General features: G+C 44.6%; 2 protein-coding genes across 7 annotated transcripts in view; one reads left to right on the plus strand and one right to left on the minus strand.

Moving 5' to 3' along the window:
- The window catches only part of TMEM94 (transmembrane protein 94), a 51520-nt gene extending 31785 nt beyond the window's left edge, over positions 1-19735 (minus strand). The window contains exons 1-4 of one of the 6 annotated variants that reach the window (XM_049813516.1): positions 19632-19735; positions 13633-13749; positions 11228-11354; positions 64-183 (exon numbers count right to left, since the gene is read on the minus strand). In XM_049813516.1, the coding sequence (XP_049669473.1) occupies positions 64-183; positions 11228-11251 (144 nt within the window). In that variant the 5' untranslated portion in view covers positions 11252-11354; positions 13633-13749; positions 19632-19735. Of the gene's footprint in view, positions 1-63; positions 184-7101; positions 7210-10159; positions 10206-11227; positions 11355-11964; positions 11984-13632; positions 13750-19631 lie in introns of those variants that run through there. The other 5 variants (XM_049813517.1, XM_049813519.1, XM_049813521.1 and 2 more) reach the window with 5 other exon arrangements.
- A 182-nt stretch (positions 19736-19917) lies between these two features.
- The window catches only part of GRB2 (growth factor receptor bound protein 2), a 64462-nt gene continuing 64176 nt past the window's right edge, over positions 19918-20203 (plus strand). Inside the window, exon 1 of the mRNA XM_049813524.1 lies at positions 19918-20137. The gene's annotated coding sequence lies outside the window, so the exon portion shown is untranslated. The remainder of the gene's footprint in view (positions 20138-20203) is intronic.

Consider the following 20203-nt stretch of genomic DNA (forward strand, 5'->3'; position numbering starts at 1 on the left):
TCTTCAGCTTTACTTTGAGAAGGGGAGACCGTGTGCCCAACCTTGTGCTGTTTGGTGCCTCACCTTCCATGAAGTCACTTTTTTCCGTTCCTTCTGATGCCCCTCCAGCAGTGCTGACAACTGGTCTCTCAGGATTGTGAGGGCTTTCTTTGTGGTAAGGCCCAAACTTGAGGTCATCTCATCCTGAGGTGCCAGGAAAAAAACCTGTTTAGTGCTTTCCTATTTTCTTTTTAGGCTTTTTCTGGGTGGCTGACTGAGCACCCTACCGTGAATGCCCTGCACTCATCATCACGTGTCTGATTCTCCATTTTCCTGAAATCATCTTCCCTTCTGTGAACTTTAGACTGCTGGCTGGAATTAGAGCACCTAGATGATATCAGGTAAACAAACCAGTCCTGACTGTGCCAGATAAATACTTTATCAAAGCACAATACCAAGTCATTTCTGCGAAACAAGATTCTAATCAGCAAAGGCTGAGGACAGTACAAAGGGAGGCTGCTCAGCTCGGAGGTTTACACAGGCTTGAACTGGTATCAGCTTGTAGAGACAACAGAACACAGACAATTATGGCAGAATTTTAATGATACAGGATGGATTTTGCTAACAGTAATAACAACCAAGTAGTAGAATATCTGCAATTCTAAACTAGTGGTCCAATTTCCACAACTGCTTGTGGAATAACACAACCGTTACGAATTTTTCGTTATGAATCCTGCCTCTGTGACTACTTTGATGCAGAAGCCCCTAGATTTAAGTGTTAGGCCATGGATCAGTTCAGGAGGAGACATGACTCCAGCATCAACTCCTCCTTTTACAAGGGAAAGCACTAGAGACTTAAGTGCTGAACTGTACGGACATACAAGGGAGGCATTTGGACTTGAAGAAAGGACACAGAGTCAAGAGCAATGCTTCCTCACTGGGCAGCAAATAGGTAGCAGCCTGGAAGGATACAACCCAAGAGTGTGCCATCTGGAAAACACTGCTGTGAGATGCTGATAACAAGAAAGTGGAGTCAATGCTTGCATTTCTGGGGCAAGAACACAAGCACTTTCCTTTCTTTCAAATCACAGAGACTGCTGCGAGGTACTGTGGGTACCAGATCACTGAAAGTGAATCAACAAGGAAAAGCTGGCAGGTGTCCCATGAAAGGGCTACAGCAGGTATCAGGGAACTGCTTAACAGAAGTTCTCATTTGCATTTCATGTTTTAATACAAACACCTTGAGGGTGTAAAGCACATAGGATATCCTGCACGTTAGAAATGTTCAGGTGTATCATACTGTTTACAGAGTACAGAACTGCTGAACACAAAGAAGGCAGGAAGCTTCCCCCTCTGGTCCCCACCAGTGCAACACACAGCCCAGCAAATACAGCTCGGGCAGGAGCTGCAGCTCTTCCTGCTATTGCAATCACCAGCTCTTCCCAGCCCTGCCAAATCCACCCTGGTCTCAAACTGCAGCAGCTCTGCTCTTCAGGAGCTGCATGCATGCACCCAGCTCTGCAAGTGCAGCTCAGCTCTGATCGGCACTTTTCTTCCTGTTCCTTAACCGAGTGGTTTTGTGATGAACATTTACCGGAAACTAATCTCAGACTTCAGACTCATTTGCATTGATGGTCCAATCCAAAACTGTAATGTAAAGCATCAAGGAATAGCAGATAGATGCCTTTAAACTACCATCTACCGCACACACACTCCCCACCTATCAGGGACAATTTGAAATAGCAAATTCTGGCCAGGCAGTCCAGCAATGCTGCTTTAGCTGCACTTTTACAGAACTAAAAATAATCCTGCTGTAGTTTTCATTCTCTGTGTCAGTTTTAGGAATAGAGGAAGCAGTTCTGTGTTGTTCTTGGAAGCAGCCCAGGTAACATCAGCACAGGACTAAACATAGGAGTCTCTCAGAGACTCCCAGAGGAGAAGATGGCAGGCAGCGTAGCTGGCAACAGACCTGCTGCTGCACCACAGGAGTGCTGCAAACAGGAGTGCCTGAAAGCAACGTGGAGCAAGTGACAATAAGGTTTCTCTCTCTCCGTTGACTGCTGGCTGAAGCATAGCAAAGCACCCACTCATCCTCTCCAACACAGAGAAAGCAGACAGATAAATAAAAGACACAGAATGAAAGGCAGCAATAATAAGAGGGACTTTAACTGAAAAGCAAAGTCTGCTGAGATGCCGAGCTGGTTCCAATGGATACTTCAAGAGCTACATAAGAAATGAGAGGAAAGCTGCACTTAATGCCAACATCTAGTACAGTCATACACTGCCTGGAAAGAGAAACCGCCACATCACAGCAGGCAGTGAACAGAAAAAGGCAACAAATGCAGAGGTAATCAAAAAGGTTCCTGAAATACTTGCACACCTGCTCCAGTCTTTACACAGGAGTTACCATTTTGCCGTAGTATCAGTCAAGGTAAGGGCAGCCACAAAGGAAGGTGGCTGCAGCAGGTGAGAAAGGACAAGTGCAGAGTGTGGCAGGGCTGGGGAAGAAGAATGTCAGGATGGGCAGGGATTGTTAAACACCCATCCTGACACTTAAAACATGGAGTATTCGGCAAAGCAGGCAGAGCCAGCCTAGTAAACACTGTAACAATATGAGTGAGAGGCTGCCTGTGGTGACTCAGATAACCTACTGCCAGTGATCATCAAGAGAAAGTGCTTGGAACCAAAGGAATCAAAGGCACAGGCAAGAAGAGCCACCCTGAGCTCCTGGCAAGGGGCAGCTCTAGGTTTCTGCAACAAGAGCTGCCCTGCTAAGTCATCAACTGCTAATGAGGCATTTTTCAAATGCCCTAAAGTAAACCTTTGTATATGGCAAACCTAGGTGCTCTTAAGCTCTCCCAGAGGGATCTTCCCAGCCTTTCATCAGCTGCAAGTGCTCTTCCTGCCACAAAACAGGAGGTGAGCACCCCAGGGTTAAGAAGCCGTTCAGAGGAGGTGTCAGCTCATTAGTAAAAAACTCAGCATTCACATCTTTGCTTTGGACAGCTGCACTCAAAGAGTAATCTGCTCATTTTCAGGTCAAAACAGAAACAGTTGAGACACCTTCCCACCCAGCTGCCTTAGCATAGGGTTTCCTCTGAAGAACAAAAAAACCTCCCCAAAACAGACAGTAAATTCCAGGTTACAGTGAAAGCAAACCCCTGATGGGTATCAGGAGGTATTTTAAAAGGCTATACTTTCCTTTTGCCCCTGTCTAAAGTGAAAAAGTCCTGCGAGAAAATGAGCAGTTGCTTCCTCCTTTGCCCGAAGAGGCTGGAGAGCACACGAGCCTCTAAGTACATTTACAGCTCCCCTGGTGCTGACCCCTGCCCTGGCTATCACAGCTTTAGTCTGAGAGGCGTGACTGAAGCCAGGTAAACACAGGATGATTGCAACCCTCTGCCTTGCAGATGATACTGCAGCTCTGGAGTTCTAACCTACAGGATGGTTGTTAAGGAAAAACACATGGTGCAGGAGATTTTTTTTGTGCATGTGATTTTATTTTCTAGAGGGGATAAATGTGCTGAAGTGTGGACTGGACAGGAAGATGAAAAGATGAGTGAATTTCTCCAAATTCAGTAAATATCCTATGTGTTAAATTACTGCTTAGCTTGCCTGCAAACATTAGGGAAAGGGCACCTGAGCTAGATCTAGCGAATGGCCAGGTTTAGGAACTGGTTTGGCTCTTCAGGAAGGAGACAAGCAGCTCAGAGCTAGGAGATGGGGAGCCACAGAATCTGTAGACTTTTTTTTGCCATCTCCTCTCAGTTGGCCCTCCATAGTTTGACAGGGGGAAATTAGTTGGCAACACCCATGATCCAGGAGCTTGCTGAAATCTGTAACCTTGCCTGGCTCACAGCAAAAAGGTTTCCTTTGCCTTTCTCATGAGCTGCAGGAGCTTCTTCAGACTGATAGATAGGAAAAGAATGGTTATCTTCTGATTTTTCCTCCCACAATGTGAAGTTGTTCCCGAGCATCACCACCTACTTACGTCTGCTTCCCGCAGCCCACCTTCATCCTCACACAAAAATCACCACTGGTTCCTGATCTCTCCTCCAAAATTCCCATCTTGTTCTTTTACACACAGAACCATTCAAGAATATCTTAAAATTTTATCACTTATTCTCACACTCTGCTATCTGAGGGACAGAGGTCTTGCTCCTTCCTTCAAGGGGAACAAACAAGCAGAGGTCAGAATGTGAGAAATGGACACAAAATATTAGTGTAATTAAGTCCTCTTATATTTTCATACAGCCATTACACATCCACAGCAGCATATTTATTTGTTGTGCCAGTAAATGTTGATATAATATGTGGTGTTGTATCATATGTGCCAAACGTTTTTTAAAATAATACTGGAGCACAAATATATTCTTTGCTTTACAGATCAAAGTGGGTTGAATCATCCTCCATCCTCTGTGGATTCAGTCCTTTGCAGAATAAGGGCTTCTCACCAAGACTGCTGAACACTTGAATGTAACTGCCTTTACAAAGATTGTTTAAACAAATAAGGGAATAGAAAATAGAAGATTTGCTAGAAGCTTCAATTTTCAGAGACTGCAGATCCAGCCCTCTGATTCAGAGTGGTATGGAAAACCCCTCCGAAGCAGCTGTCAGACTGTTTCCCTCTTTCCAGGCTGCACACACTAGGCCCCCTTTTTAACACTGCTACTCAATTGTTTTTCAGATTTAAACATTTGGAGGCGGGAAACTGGACAGCAGAATGTTCTTCCTTTTTCTGAGAGCTATTTTGCATTCCTTAGCAGAAAAAGAAGGTAGCTTTTAATTTAACAATGACGTTTTGCAGGCTATTAATCTACTTCAGGGATTACACCTCCTGAAATGTAAGCATTATTCACAGTTTCAAAAACACATGAGAAGGAGTACCTCCACCAAATGTACTTGCATTTAGTATTGTAAGTCAGATTCTTGCTTAGGATAAGGCACGACATGACACATAGTGGGGTTTTTGGGGTATCATCAGAGAGGATGGCAGACACCATACAAACAACTGTGTGCAATTTCTTGGGGCAACATTTCTTACAGCAGGGTAGTGCTAGAGAGGGATTTATTCTTGTTCTAAGGCATATCGATAATATGTCAGGATACTACAGCTCTGTCCAACTGCAGTTGCTGAGCTAGTGCTCAGGCTGTCTGAAATGGCATATCCATGCTACAAAATGATACAGATGTAGCCAGCAAAGACAAATGTATAGGCCACTCTGGGCAAAAGTTTCCCCTTGCTACTTACATCCTTGGTCCCGATTATAGTCTTTCTTAGTGCTCACCTGGTTCCTTTTCAAAAGACGTCTGATCCCTGACTCCTAGCAAGAGTGCTTCTCTAGTGACCCAGGCTACATGAAGCCTCCACCCTGACACATTCCTATTCCACAGGATGATCTTTTGATTAAGACTCTGGACAAACTGTCAGGACAGCTGGATTCTGTTCTTTCTTCTGCCACAGATTTCTGCATTACAGTGTGAAAATCTGATGTTCCTCTGCACCTTAGTTTCTCATTTCTATAATGGGACTACCAACTCCCTACCAACCATAGTCACTGTGAAGACTGTAATATTCACCAACCCACCTGAACACTACTGGACAGCACGGAAAGAGAAATACATGTTGATACCTGCATGATGCAGCCAGCTCCGTCAAGCAGATTATGGCTCTGTGGGGACCACTGCCTTTAAAACTAGACGTGCCGGGAAAGGTATCAAAAGGCACAATGAACACAGCTATTAAACTTGGTTTAAATGCCGCCTGACATGAGCTTGGCAGCCACAGCTTAACTGTTGGTGATCTCAGATCAAATGAAACAAGCAAAGTCTTCAGCACAGCACTGCCCATATTAATGGACGGAGCAATAGTCAACAACTGTCTCCTTCCTCCATCTGCAGCAACAGTATGAAAGGCAGACCAGATCTCCCCCTGCCCCTGGACAAAAGAGCCCCCACAGTTTGGTAACTGGGTGCTGGCAGCGGCTACAGTGCGGACACTGGCTTTGAGGCTCCCCGCAGCTCATTGCTAACAGGGCCTGCAGACTTACGCTGCAAAGAGACACAGCTGCAGGAGCACAGATCTCTGAGAGATCTGGCCAAAGCAACACGACTCAGCCATGTGAATCACCACTGCGTTTTGGTGTGAGCAGGGTCCGTTTTAATCCAGACAATGACATTCACATTTTATGCCCTCCATAAAGCATAGAGTAAGGTGCCAACAGGCACGATCAACCTTTCTACATGGGTAATGCAAAGCCCAGCATTTTGCTTCTCCCTCAGCTAGCAGCAGCTCAACGGCAGAGAAAGAGGTGACTGCTCCCCAGGTAACAGCCCAGTTTTGAATTGTACATTCCTCAGTCTGTCTGGTCCTGTTTGCAGCAGCAAATCCCCAACCATAGTTACCTGCCCCACCAGGCTGCTGGCAGGATGAGACAGTGTTTATGCACTGCTCTGAAGCTCACCCGTACTACACAATTATCAAGGTTTAATTACTGTAATTTATCCAGTTACATTATTCCTCCAAGTTCAGAGAGCAGTTAGGGGTCTGTATTTATTCTGGCTTCAACACACAGCATACTGCTTTATGCCAATGCAGAGCTTACTCCAGAGGATGCTAATCCCCTCCCAAAGGCCAGCAACGCTCAGAAATCCACAGAACTTCAGTACATCTTTCATCCCCCCATTAGCTTCCTTCCCATCCCCACTTCTTTAGCTGAAGACTTTGGGGACTAAAACTATGATACAGCCTAGGAGGTGCACTGCGAGACATGTTTCAAAGGGTTCAACAGCTACAGATCAAAGCCCATAGAAGAAACAAACAAATTTAAATCATGAGGCAAAGAAGCAGCAAAGCAGGAGTCAGCAGCTAAAATAATGTTTGGCCCTCCTGTTGGTTCTAGGGTTAAATGTACAGTTTAAACCAGAGCTTCTTTCCCCATCACCTCCAACACCAAGCCATTCCCTAGCTAAAATCATCATTCACTGCTTCATGTCCAGTCATAAGCTCTTTCCCCAAAACCTCAAAGCTCTTCATGCACCATCACATCAGGCAGGATGCAGGTTGGGGAGGGAGACAGGGAAAGCCATTTTGAATTTAAATGTTAGGGGAAAGAAACTTACTCTGCGGCATTTGCCTTGGTGGGGGATCCAGAGATCGGCCTGCTTGAAGATCATCTGGGCTAAATCCCTGCACCAATTCCCCAGCAACTTGCACTGCTGCTGCCCTCCAAAAATGAGAGAGCAAAGAGGGAGAGAGAGAAAGACTGTGCAGAGCCCAGCGCTGCAGAGAATGAGACAGAAGCAGCAGAGTGAAGCACCAGTCTGCTGATTAATTCAGCCTGTTTCCAGTCACGCTGCAGATCCAGCAAGGAGGCGGTGGATGGGGGTGGGGGAAAGAAAGGGGGGGGGGGGAAAAGGCAGAGAGAGAAGAAAGTTTGCCCAGGATAGCACCAGATGTCTGTAAGAATGGTTCATTCATCAGATGGAGCCGACACAGCCAGAATCCCTGGGTTCCCTGCCTGTAGAGATGCATATGCATGCACAGTAATGGTTGATGCTGACAGACAGGGGTCTGTGGAAAAGCAGATGGCAAATTAGACAGGACAAAGTGCTATAAAATATACTACAGGGGAAGGAACACCTGAACAGGCAAGGAAAAAGACTAGATTGAGACAGAGATAACCAGGAATACTAACTCCCCTACATAAATCTAGGGTAGTCTTCCAGACAACTCCAAAGCTTTGGATTCAAGCTCAATTTAAAAATATAAGCATTTGCTATTTAAACAAGTTGAGATGGTTACAGGTCCAGTCTGAAGTGTTTCCTCCCTTTTCTCTTGTTGATAGAGAAAGCAGCAAAAGCCCCTCTCAGCATCCAATATTCATACATCCTGAGCCACAGAATCTAAACCAAAAGGTGCATGTAAATTCTTCATAGCCATGCACCATGCCTGGGGCTCCCCATTTACTGGCACCTGGGCAGTGGCACAGAGAAGGCAAAGGATTAGCATAGACCAAGAAGGGCTGGGTAGAACAACAGGTAATGGGATAAAAAGGCCTTTGGAGGTGAAGGAATGAGCCTTCTCTCTCATTCTCATCTTTTACAGGAATGCTTCCTTCTCATTGTTGGAGGGAAGCACCTTTATAAGCGGGTTTTTATATAGGTTCTACTTCAGTGCTGTCCTAATTCTGACTGGGGCTTCCCAGTTCTGCAGAGCAATCACTAAACCAACCACTTTCATTCCATATAGAAAGGGGTAAAGAACTGGCCCAGCCAAGAACCATACAAAAACTGCAGCATAGATGAGAGATGCCTGTGGAAAAAGGATCAGTTTGTGAAAAAGCCCTTGGAAGAAGAGCTGAGGTTTTAGAGAACAGCAGGGAATAAAAACAGAGATACAGTTATTGGCAAGATGAAAAGAGGCAAAGGACTTGGGCTACTTTTCAGTCCAAACATAAGACTGCAGCTCTTGTTAGGCATCCTGGAACAAGATAGCTCAGGACCAACAGTCCTGTAGCTGGAGCAATGTGGAGTACAGCATAGGCTCCCTGAATACATTTCCGGGCTCTGGCCAGGAGGCACGGTGCTGTATCCAGGCTGCAGCAATTACACTGGGATAATACAGCTCAGTTGTTATTGGTAACTGTGGAATGGATGATGTCAATAATTTTTAATAGTTGTGTTGCTGCAAATACAGCCTACATCTAAAGTTAACTCAAACTCATGAGGCTCACACTGTCCTGTGGCAATCAGTGCTGCTGTCTGTCTTGGTATATGCTGAGTGGGTCTGGGAGCAGAGATTATGACACCTTTCGCAAGTATTAAATTCACTTCAGAAATACACAGAAAATTAAAAAGTCAGGAGAAAGGGGAAAGAACAAAATATCAGCACATTTAATTTAAGCACTGCTCCTAAAATACTCTCTGCCTTTCTCTGCAGTGTCTGGCTTCTGGAAAAAATTGGAAGGCATCCTACATTACACCTGACAAACTCTGATCCTCAGCCATTTCTGACAACGGAACTGTATTAGCTGACTGGAGCCAGAGGACAAGTCTCTCATCTTCTGAGTGACAGATGTCTGTGCTGCAGTGATGCTCTGAGCACGTCCTCTGTTCCAGGAGTGCTAACTCTTCATCACACACATATATTAGAGCAAAGAGATTGCTTTCAGCTAGATTTGGGACTGATGTTTTCACTTGGGTTCATTTTATTTTTAGCATTTTAAAATAAACCTAGCATATCAAATTTACTACTGAGGTTACATAGCAGGTTAATTTGTTCTCTTATCAGCATATACGTGTCCAAGTGCTCCACTTTGGAAAAGAAGATGGATTCCACCTTAAAGGGCATGAAACAAGGATCTGCAGTATTGAAAAAAAAATAGGAGAAAACTCCTTAACACCAAATAATATACTATTAACAAGAATAAAACCATGGTCTTTGCTCAGAATCCAAACAAAGTAAGTTGCAAAATGCAGCTGTATATATTTTTTTTATTATTATTCCTATTGAAAAGAGCATGATGATCTGTTGCCTTCAATTTTAACCCCCATTCAGAAAGGAGGGAGAAAAAACTTCAATGTCAGGAGAGGAGACTAGGACTTCAGAACACCATGATTCCCCCTGTAATCTCCTTGTGCAGGACACTTTTCTAATAGGCCTTTTAAAGGTCTATTACAATACTGTCCACGCTGCTGCCTGTCCAGCGATTTGATACGCTCTTCCTGTGTTGTACAATGAAGAATATCATATGAGAAAGAGAGAGATGAACCAAAGATAGCAACCTACAGTGAAAGTGTCCCCGCTGTGCTCTGCCATGGCTGGAGAAATGCCAGTGTCGGTGCTCTCAGATGCTACACAGAATACACCCCTGTACAGAATGGTAATTGCATAATCTCTTAAAATGATCAATACCGGCCCATGATGTCATTAACAAGAGAATAAATAGATAATTATCCTCTTTGGAATGTTACCTCCATAGTAATACAGCAATTTGATATAAAACAACATAGTTCAAACACATCCTCCCAGCATACCAGCACCAAGAAGTTCAGGCATGAGTAAGCCCAGGCCTTCCTGGTCCAGCACACTACAGAACAGAAAACCCAACAAATAAGAAATCTAGTAGGCAAGTGCAAGAGTTGATGTGAAAAACTGAGTACTTTTTAAGTCACTTACACTGCTGTAGTAATCTTTTAGAGCAGATCCGAGTCTAGGTACTTTGCACTAAGAACAAAACCTCTTCTAGATGCTAGAAGCACTGTAAACAAAACAGGAAGAAAGGGAGGCATGCAGAATAACAGAGACAGCAAACATGATCTGGCAGATGAAGCTTACAGTGAGGTAAAGAGAGAGAGACACCAAAAAGTAAAGCCAAGAATGTTCTCTGACCAGAGCCAGCTGAGAGCTTGGTGTGTATAATGTTCTCCACTGGTCTCAAACTACCTGTCCCATTTCTGATTGGGATCCAGAGTAAGGACCAGTTCACTTTTTTGAGTGAGAAATAAATTTAATACTCAGCTGGCTCCTAAAACATAGGTGACCAGCAGACTACTCACTAAAGTGATCAAAATAATTTTACTTTTGGGAAGTAGTAACATGTGCCAAGTTTACAGTCTCCTGTCAGCCACAGCAGATATGTCTTTTTAGCTTCTACAGCGGATATTCATGAAGATCTCTCTTTCTTCTTTTTCCTTTGAAGCTCAAAGCATGGCGAGATAGTAAGAGACAGATTGCCCCTCCATACAATATCTAGACTTATCTGGCACTTTCTAAACCAGATCTAGAAATACTATCCTGCAGCACTCCCTAGACAGACATGCAATTGCCCAAGAAATACATACACTTATAATCAGAAAAACTGGACTCAGATGATTTCATTACCTTAGTTTATTTAAAAAATCTTCTCAGTGAATTCAGCCTCTCAAATAAAGCCAAGCTAAGCGTCCAGGGGACGGAAGCCCTACCTTAAAACCTCAAGAAGGAAACAGCATATCTGACAGCATATACTTCACTTATGTTGTTCCACCGTGATGCCTCAGTCCCAGCCTGCAAAGGACTTACCTACTCATACAAGCACGTACATCCCTAGGAATGTGAAGGTGACAGAACTCTCAACTTTGATACTAACCATGGATTATACCATCACATAATAACACCAAATAGTGAGTCTTGACCCAAAATAATGAAACACAATTAAAAGGATTCAACATTTAAACTGGGCATGACACTTATCAGGAAACCCACCTGACACTTCTCCTTGAGGTCCATGGCTATGCGGTTCTGTAAGCATGTCCAGCAAAAGGGGATTGCTCCTCAGGGGAGAATGTCTCCTAGGTAGAGATGAGCTTGGCTACACTTATCACATCACAATCTGTGGAAACAGAAGGGGAAGCAGTCAATCTCCCCATATCACTCCCTTTAGGACAAGAAAGTGATGAAATTCACAAAACTCAAGTTACAGGATTGGTCTTTAGAAGAAGGACAACTGGGGAGCTGAAAGTGCTTCTACTAGTACATCAACCCTCCCCTTACTCAGAACTGATCTCATTAGCTTAAGTCCCCCAAAATCTGGCAGCAATAGATTAATTAAGTCCCCTGCAGCTCAGAGTAAGAGTATTATTGCAGCCCTGACACACTTTTGGGCAAGCCTCCAGAAAAAGCTGACAAAGCGCTGAATTCCACCAGGTGTTGGAGCATGCTGTCACCCATGGCTATTTGTCTTGCTATTCTTATCTACCAGGAGCTTTGTCCAGCTAATCTCTAATGGAGCCTGCCGTAATGATTCTTCCATTTGCTGAACAACACCTCCTATCTTTGACAAGGCTATGCTGCTGGGCTGAGCATGTATCTGACCACCATTAAGTAGGCCAGAAGTCATAAAAACAATTCCAGATTATCAGGGAACTAGGCCTTTTTTTTTTCCTTTTTAGCAAAACTGGGACTGTAACAGAATTGAGGTAGGAAGCAGCTCTGGAACTCACATCCTTGTAGCCTATCTTCCCCTTGATCTCCCATGGCATAAACTTGTTCTTCTTCTACATATGCAAAATGTCTTTTCTGGTCAAAACAAAGGATTTGTGTACATAGCTCCAGAGGATTCTCTTACATATAAACACAATGAGGTATTATAAGATCATGCTATGATTGGTCTTGGGAAAGTCTTTTTGTTGATTAGTAACTCTTGGTTCTATTTTTTAATATCACACACAAACTCAGGGCTTGGACATATACTTCTCATAAATCCAAACAAACAAGGAAGCAACTAGATCTCCAAATCAATCCAAACACCCACACATTTCCTAGATACAACAAGACTGGCTTTTGCCAGCTGGGATTTACTACCCTGCTCTATACCATACTGCCTTCTTCAGAGAAAGATTCTAAAGGTCCTATCCTTGTGGCAGTCACCCATGGCACTACTCTCCATGATGCTACATCATTTCAAGGAAAATGAGGCATCCAAAGCTTACTGAGAAAGCCACTACTGCCCCATGCTGAAGAGTTAGATGTCAGTATTTCCTCTTATGCAGGCAAGTCCTGCACCTGCATTCTGGGAAGCAGCAAGCATTCAGTATTCAGACTGCTGGTTATCAAAGAACTGCTTGCAGTTCAGCAACCAGCACCTGCAAGTACCATTTTTTTGGCTGCCAGCTGGCTGGCATGAGCCACAAGTCTGGACTCTGCCCTGCTTTTCTGTTCTGTGACCCTTGTCAATGTGCACACACCAAGGGAATGAAGCTATTTTCAGTCACTTCGTATCCCTGCCAGGCCAATTAGCAATTGCAAAGAGGATCAGACAGTTACTGGAGCAAAGCTGACAAACAGGGCTGGGAGTGGGAAGGGGGAAAACATACTTTTGTATGCTTGCACACAGCAGCTTAGAGCCTCAATATCTTGCCTTTAACTTGAGAGTGACTTCAATATAAGGGAAGGCAAGAGAAGATGATTTTAAGGAGAAAATGGTCACTAACAATAAAAGGGCTAGGAAATAAATCCATGATTCTTTTTTTTCTTGACTCCCCTCCGACAGAAGATTTATTAGTAGATCTACTGAAGGATTTATGCACCGTGCTCTCACTCATTCAAACAAAAGTTAAGCGCCTGAATTTCTCTCTGGATCTGGACTTCAAAAGCATAATTATCCGTGACACAACTGGCTAACTGGGAAGCCAAAGTCACAAAAGCAGAACAAGAAAAAACATCCTGGACTGTTTGTGCTAATCCCATGGAGCCCATATCATTAGCAGTGGTGGGTGGCTCTGGCTGGAGGGCAGGGGGCCATGCAGGGAGGCAGCTGGGCAGGAGGCAGGATTTGCTGCACTGCCCTGAGTGACATTTTGTTTTAGGCAGCAAACTGAAATGTGATCCTGAATGCAAAACATGCCATTCCTTAAAGTTCAAGGCACACCATCCACATGCTTAGGAACACCACCCTGAAGTCCTTCCATGCTAGGAAGCAGGATACACAACAAGGGTGTTAAAAAGATGAAAGACTGGTTGGAAAGAGTGAATATTCCCTACCCAGAGAAATTCAAAAGCTGTTATAATGAACAATATAACAAGAGCTTGTAAAAGTAATCAGTGGGGCATGCAGCGCTGCTTCATCATAGTACATGTTCAGGGCTTCTCCAAAATTTCAACAAACTGACCTGAAATCCAGAAGCAGTTCAGTTTCTCTCACATCCCCAATTTAAGATGCCAACGATGGTTAGATAGTAGACATTTCACAGAGAGAAAGCAAGAAGCCAAGTCTTTCCTGTGCCAATCTGGATATACAAAACAAGCAGAATGTTTCATTTTTCAAAGTTTAAAAAGGGTTTTCATTTAGAACCAAGAATTCCAAACACAGCTAATCCTAGATAGGTTAGGACAGGATAACTGAAGCCAAAAGCAAAGACAGGCTACAATGATAAACCATCCTTCCCCAATTTCTGCACCACGACTGGCACTGGAGCCATGTAAAATGTGATTTGTGTGCTTTCTTTCAAAGGCATAGTTTATCAAAATAAAAAGTCTGCAAGAATATTGCAAGAATTATGTCATACCAACTAAAAACCTCTTATGCATTACGTCTTGCAAACACTCAGAAAACGGCTTCACACAATGAAGCTGAAGCAGTTCATTAATTCTATAGGCAACATGCAGATCTGCAGAGCTGTGCATCCATCCATGCCATCCCCCCACAAGGTCCTTGTGTGTTCCCCTCCCAGACTCTTCTGTTTCAGGGATTCCTGTAATTCCCACCACCAGACGTGTCTCTCCATCACCCCTATCCCACAGCAGGGACTCGCCACACTCTGGACCCATCCTAGGAGTTTTGTGCACTACTATTTCTTCCACACTAGAGTATCTGCCTTCCTCTGTCCTCCTTGTTCTTATCTCTCTTCTCTCTGCCCAGGCAATTAGTCACTCATGCTGTCAACATGTTAAATTCTGCCAGACAGCAGGACAGAAATGAGGTGGGACTGCTTTGCTGGAACATGTTAGTAGGTGTCAAAGTATTCGGCTACAGACAATCAGAGATGCCCGAAGCTGTGGTTGCTCTGCTCAGACACCAGAGGCTCAAAGTGCAGCCAGTTTACCCCTTTCACTTTCCCAGCACACTCTATCCTCCTCAGCATTCTGATGCCTAGAGCAGTCCATGAAACTTGGAAATGGCTGGATGTGGCATTCAAGTGTCATCATGCTGCATCCAGCCTGAGAAATACTTCCAAATCATTAGGTATAGTAAAACCCAACATAGGGTCCACCAAATAACTCAATCCCATGCATATATCACTAACAGCAAGCTAACTTTCTGGAAATCCTATATGCTGAACTCAGTCAATAGTCAGCCCATAGCTATGTGGACCAGTCTGCAATACACATTAGAATATCTTTATTTTATATTTATAAGAATGAATGAGTTCAGTGCTTGGGTTGCCATATGTATCTGATACCCAGTCCTTTTCAAATCTGAAAAATACATTCCCATCACACCAAACTTATTTCTGTTTTGAAGTGCCCTGAGCAAAGAGTAAGTCTTGTAGCTTGATCTGAGCATCAACAAGTGTCTGAAACATCCTTCTGAACAGCAGAAGCAGAGCTTTACAAGGGTCTATTCAAACTTTGGTTTACTTGATTATCTTTGGAATAAAAGTCATGCAGCCAGCATACAGGTAATAAACACTGTGCTTTCAGATCCTCCTTTGAAATCCAAGGATTTCAAATCATGACAACTTAACCAAACCTCACAACACCATTATGAGATATCAGTGTTGAAATTTAATAAGAAACTATACAGCATGATACATTATGTAGAGAACTTATAAAACAACTAGCAAACAGAAAGATCAGGTAACTATACAACCTATAGACTTGGAAAGAAAAATGTGTTTCAGAAGCTGCAAGTCTTTAGGGAGAAAAATAAATCAACCTAATGATACTGGTCTCCCTAAAGTGTTCAATCACTGATGCTTTCATGTTATTTACTGAAAATTCCCAACATAGATTAGTCTATAAAAATTGATGGGGAGTCTGAACATTTCTTGCTGCCAAAAGTGAATTCCTCAAGAACAGAAGCCTGATCTGTCACCAAGAATAGAAACACGGGGGAACAGATAACAACCAAAAAAAGCAGCTGCCCTGGAGAAAATGGCTTAGATTAGAGCTGATTGTTTTGATATCAGCAGAACCATACGGTCTTCCTACTCGTGAGTAGCTGATGCCTGCCTGATAATTTGCAACATGGGCACATTTACTGATATATGGGCTTCCAAAGGTGCATCAAGTGATACTGTCAATTGCTTTGAGACCCACTGAGAGCACAGAATAATTACAGCAAGGGAGCTGGCAGCCACACTTCTTAGCTTCAGTATCCACTTGTGAAAAAAACTTGTCAAAATTTGGGCCAGCTAAACATTCTCTACCTCAATAACCCCAGATTTTAGATAGGGATATGCATATCTGCTTCAGAGAGAGACCAGGAAGTAAATATATTAGTATCTGTAAAGTAAGTGAGATCTTCCGAATTAGTGTTGTATATGTGCTAAGTATTATCAACTCAGTAGTGGTCAAATATCTCATTTGTGCATGGCTGTGAAGAATCCAGAGTTGATTTCACACAGGCTCCTCTTCCCTTGCTAAATGACAGGAATTAGGGAGAGATCTATTCTACCTTGAATCAGGAATAGGATTAAATTTAATTTAAAGTTTGTCTTCCACGTGACAAGTGTGCCTTTTGGAGGTGAAATTACTTTTTGTTTAAACCTTACTTGCAGAGAGTTTTCCAATAAAAAATATGTCTGACTCCTTCCTTCTTTCTTCAGCATAGTACTTGCACATTAGACTTCTTTCAAAGGACAGTGGTGTCTTAAAATGAAAGCTAGGCAACAAGGAGGGAGAAAGGGAGTAGGAAATAGCTGTGGCACACTTGTAAGAGTCAGACCATCAGTTTACTTGCAAGATTAAGATTGGTAAAACAAGATGCTACACAATCGAAAGAACGCATTTATTTTCATCTTAATTTTGTTCTGGTGAGTTGAGAAGTAATTGATGGATATGATCAAAAGAATGATCAAACTAGTTTAGTCTACTGTTTCCACAGGGGCTGATACTGTTTCAAATTAAGTTATAGTAAATCTGAAAGATCTTTGTTGTGTTAATTTTTCTTTACTTGGTTAAAAACAAAAACCAAATGTTTGGGAATTAAAGGACTGCTTTATCTTCTCTGCTTCAGGTACTCTAAGCCTGCCACAGAAAGACAAAGCATATGTACAGTCTAGATCAAAGTTAAAAATGCAGCAAAAGGCACAATTCTGAAAGTTGTAAGGGCCCCTCCAGCTTCTGCAGAGCAATGAGACATCATCTTTGTGGCACAATGCCTTGAGTGACAACTAAAACATTTTACACAAAATTTATGGAAGAATTCACTGCAAAAGTGACAGCTGTCATTCATCATCATGATATTGGTTATTATGGCAACCAGGATTGTATAACCACCTCTATTTTAAAAAAACACCCTGAAATGCTAGAAAACCACAAAAAGGCAGCAGCTCAAAATAAATCAAAAAGCCTATGCTGTATTTATAGGACCTTCTAACAAATCAATTTTTGCTGACGTACACTGACTCACAGATAAAAGTGCAGCTTTTTCTCTTAATTCCAGTTTATAAATAAGGGTGTTCTATGCATAGTTTATAGTAAAGCCAGGCAAAAAAACCTCTTACATTAGTGTTTGCCATTTGGAGATATTTAAGGGTGTCTTCTGGGAGTTCCCCAAAGCAGGCCCAGCACCTGAAGGCCATTAACAGGATCAAGCTCATACATTCATTCAAAACAAACCACAGCCCTTATGTAGAAAAGACACTGATCAGTTCAGTAGATTGTATATTTTGCTATTCTTACAAACAGCTCCATGAAAGTTTTATGATGAACATTTGTATGATGAACTGTGTCTAGAAATAGGGCAGTGAGCTGGCTCACTCTACTGTGAAAGGAAAACAGAGGAGCTCTCTGCAGCTGCTTAAGAACTTCTCTCCACTATTCACTCAAGAGTTTTCCAGACAGAGATCCAAAGTGCCCTACTTAGTGTACAAATGGTCCCATACATCACAGATGTTAACCCAACCAACCAAAAGCAAATCCTGCTCCCTGGAGGCCTGGGCACAGGACAATACTGCCCAAGCCCTGGCAGGACTTTTTTTGGCCAACCCTACAGAAGGATTTGTCTTGCGGCCAATCCCCCATGGCCCCGGCCCTGCTCCTGGCCAGTCCCACCCAGCCACAGGTGTATATAAACCCTCACACCCAGCCCTTTTTTGGGGTTGTTTTTCCTGTTTGGAGTATGGAGTGCTTGCTGTGGCTTCTAGCAGTCAGTTTGGGTAGGACTCGGAACAGAAGCAAGGGTGGCCTCAAAGATAGAGATTTATAACAGTTAGAGCTCTAATATGAAGATTAGAGAAAGAAGGTTTGTTTTCTTGGTTCTACTTACAGTAGCAATATTGATTTGTTTTGTGACCCAGGCTAAAAGCACTAATAGCTTAATCTTCTTGTCAGATAAAAAATATTGGCAATGTGTTTATTTAAAAGGTCATGGTTAAGAAGAATATTATGTAAAGTGTTTTGATATGCTTGAATAAAAGACAACAAAGAAATATAAAGTACTCTTCTAAAGAACAAAAGATATCTTGCATAAAACCAGCATAGTGTAGCTATTTATATGCATGCCTGTATTAAGCAGGCTTCTTAGAAAGTAAATTGAGCTTGCTTGCTAGGTTATTCAAATTTTGCTATATTTGAGCAAGCCCTGTAGTTTAATGCAGTACAGCAGCTGTTAAGTAACAGTTTGTTTATATAGAAACTTGCATTTCTATGGAACCTAAAGTGTTTCAGAGATTGTGCATTACTATACCATTGTATCTCATCGTGTATGAGCTGTCTGTTCAACTAGGAACTTTATTCTACAATTGCTGGGGGAAATAACATGGTTTTAGACAAGCATGCCATAGCAGCTTCCTTTTCTCAGAAAATGTGAAAATAGGTACTACTTGGTAGCTGCCTCAGGAAGACAGATGGGTGCTTATGCTCACCTGTTGCTATCTTGGTAACTTTTAAGACTGGTAAGTCTAACTCAAAATCTTCTGTGGCACAAGGTGTCCTGTGAAAACTCAGCGACTCTTAAATGTGTAGCTGTAAGACTATGTGCTCCTGTCTGGGTTTTCCCTTCTTCTTTAGCTATCTTTTGAGTAGATAGTATCATCTAAGACAAAATTCTTGTGCTTTACATAATGGGATTTTCAACTGGGATTTTTAGGCCTTTTCTATAATCAGTAATGGCCTGTGTTATCCTGACAGGAGAAAGCTCCCGAACAATGGACAAACAGTGGTAACATAATCCAAGAACTACGTGGATCACAGCTTTTGGAAATAAAACAAGTGGACGTCTGAGGCGAAATGAAGTATGCTGTGAACTTCTGCTGATCAAAAGACCGCGATGAGGTTGGAGCAGGAGTGAAGCACAAGGGAACAACTGGCTGAGTCGAGGCTGCTATCCAAGCTCATAAGGGATCTAGGCAAACTTGTGAAGGCCTTTTAGTCAGAATTTGGGACTATCCCTAAAAACCTTACTCAACGTACAAACCTGGAGCCGCACCAAGCGCACCCACGGCTGTGGGAGCACCCTGCTTTGGTCTGCGCTGCCGGGGGGGCTCGGTCTGGGGACACCCTAACCCCCCCGCCTCGCTTGGGGCTGAGGGAACCGCGGAGGCCGGTGCCCGGCGGGGGATGCTCCGCGGCGCTGCGAGGCGGAGTCTGTCCCTCAGCTGCGGGAGAAGCCCCGCTGGGTGCGCTGAGCCGCTAACACGTGTGGGAGCGCCTTTTGGGGGTGTCTTTTTATCTCCTCTCCCTCATAAACCGCTAGGTAACACTCCGGCGAGGTGCCACGGGAGGCTGTGTGAGGGGAGTGGTGCTGCGCGGGAGCCCCGGCCCGAGGGATGGAGGGCAGCGCGGCGGGACCGCCGCCGGCTCTGCCTCGGGCCTCCCCCGCCATGGCGGGCCGCCTCCAGCCGAGGTGGGGACCCCCGCCGAGGGAGCGGCAGGCCCTTCCCGGCCCCGCTTCCCGACGGGACGGAGCCCGGCCGCGCCCCGCCGCCGCTCGGCCCGTACTCACCAGCCGCGCCGGGCAGTCTCGGCGGGGGAGCCGCTCGCCCGCCGGGCCTCCCCCCGCGCCGCCGGGGCCGCCATCAGGGTCACTGGCAAGCGGGACGCCACGGCGCTGGGGACCCGCGGTGGCGCTTCGGGGCGGCCTCAAGAAGCCGGTGTCTGGTTGGTGAGATCCCGCGCGGCCGCCCGTACGCCGCGCGCTGATTGGCTTGGCCGGGGTGGCGCGCGAAGCCGAGCATCCGCCCTGGCGGCAGGTCGGGGCTAGCCCTGAGGGGAGCCGGAGCGGGCTGCGCGCCCTGACGAGCGGCTGCTCTGCCCCGACGGCAGCGCTGAGGGGGACGGCCAGCAGAACGGCGATCCCCCTGGCCCCGCGGCTGCCGGGATGCCGTCCGAGAGACGGTGCTGAGGGGCAGTGAAGCGACTCGGGGGCGAAGGGAACGTGCGAGGGAACGGAGGGAGCCCAGGAGAGCCCTGTGGCCTAAGGCTCCAGCGCCTTGGCAAAGGCAGGCCGCGGTGGGTGCCCCAGTCAAGGGGGGATGAGGGAGAAGGGATGTCCCTTTGCCAGGGCTGTGCCTCTGC

The sequence above is a fragment of the Accipiter gentilis genome, chromosome 10, assembly GCF_929443795.1.
Source record: "Accipiter gentilis chromosome 10, bAccGen1.1, whole genome shotgun sequence".
In the NCBI taxonomy this organism is placed as follows: Eukaryota; Metazoa; Chordata; class Aves; order Accipitriformes; family Accipitridae; genus Astur; species Astur gentilis.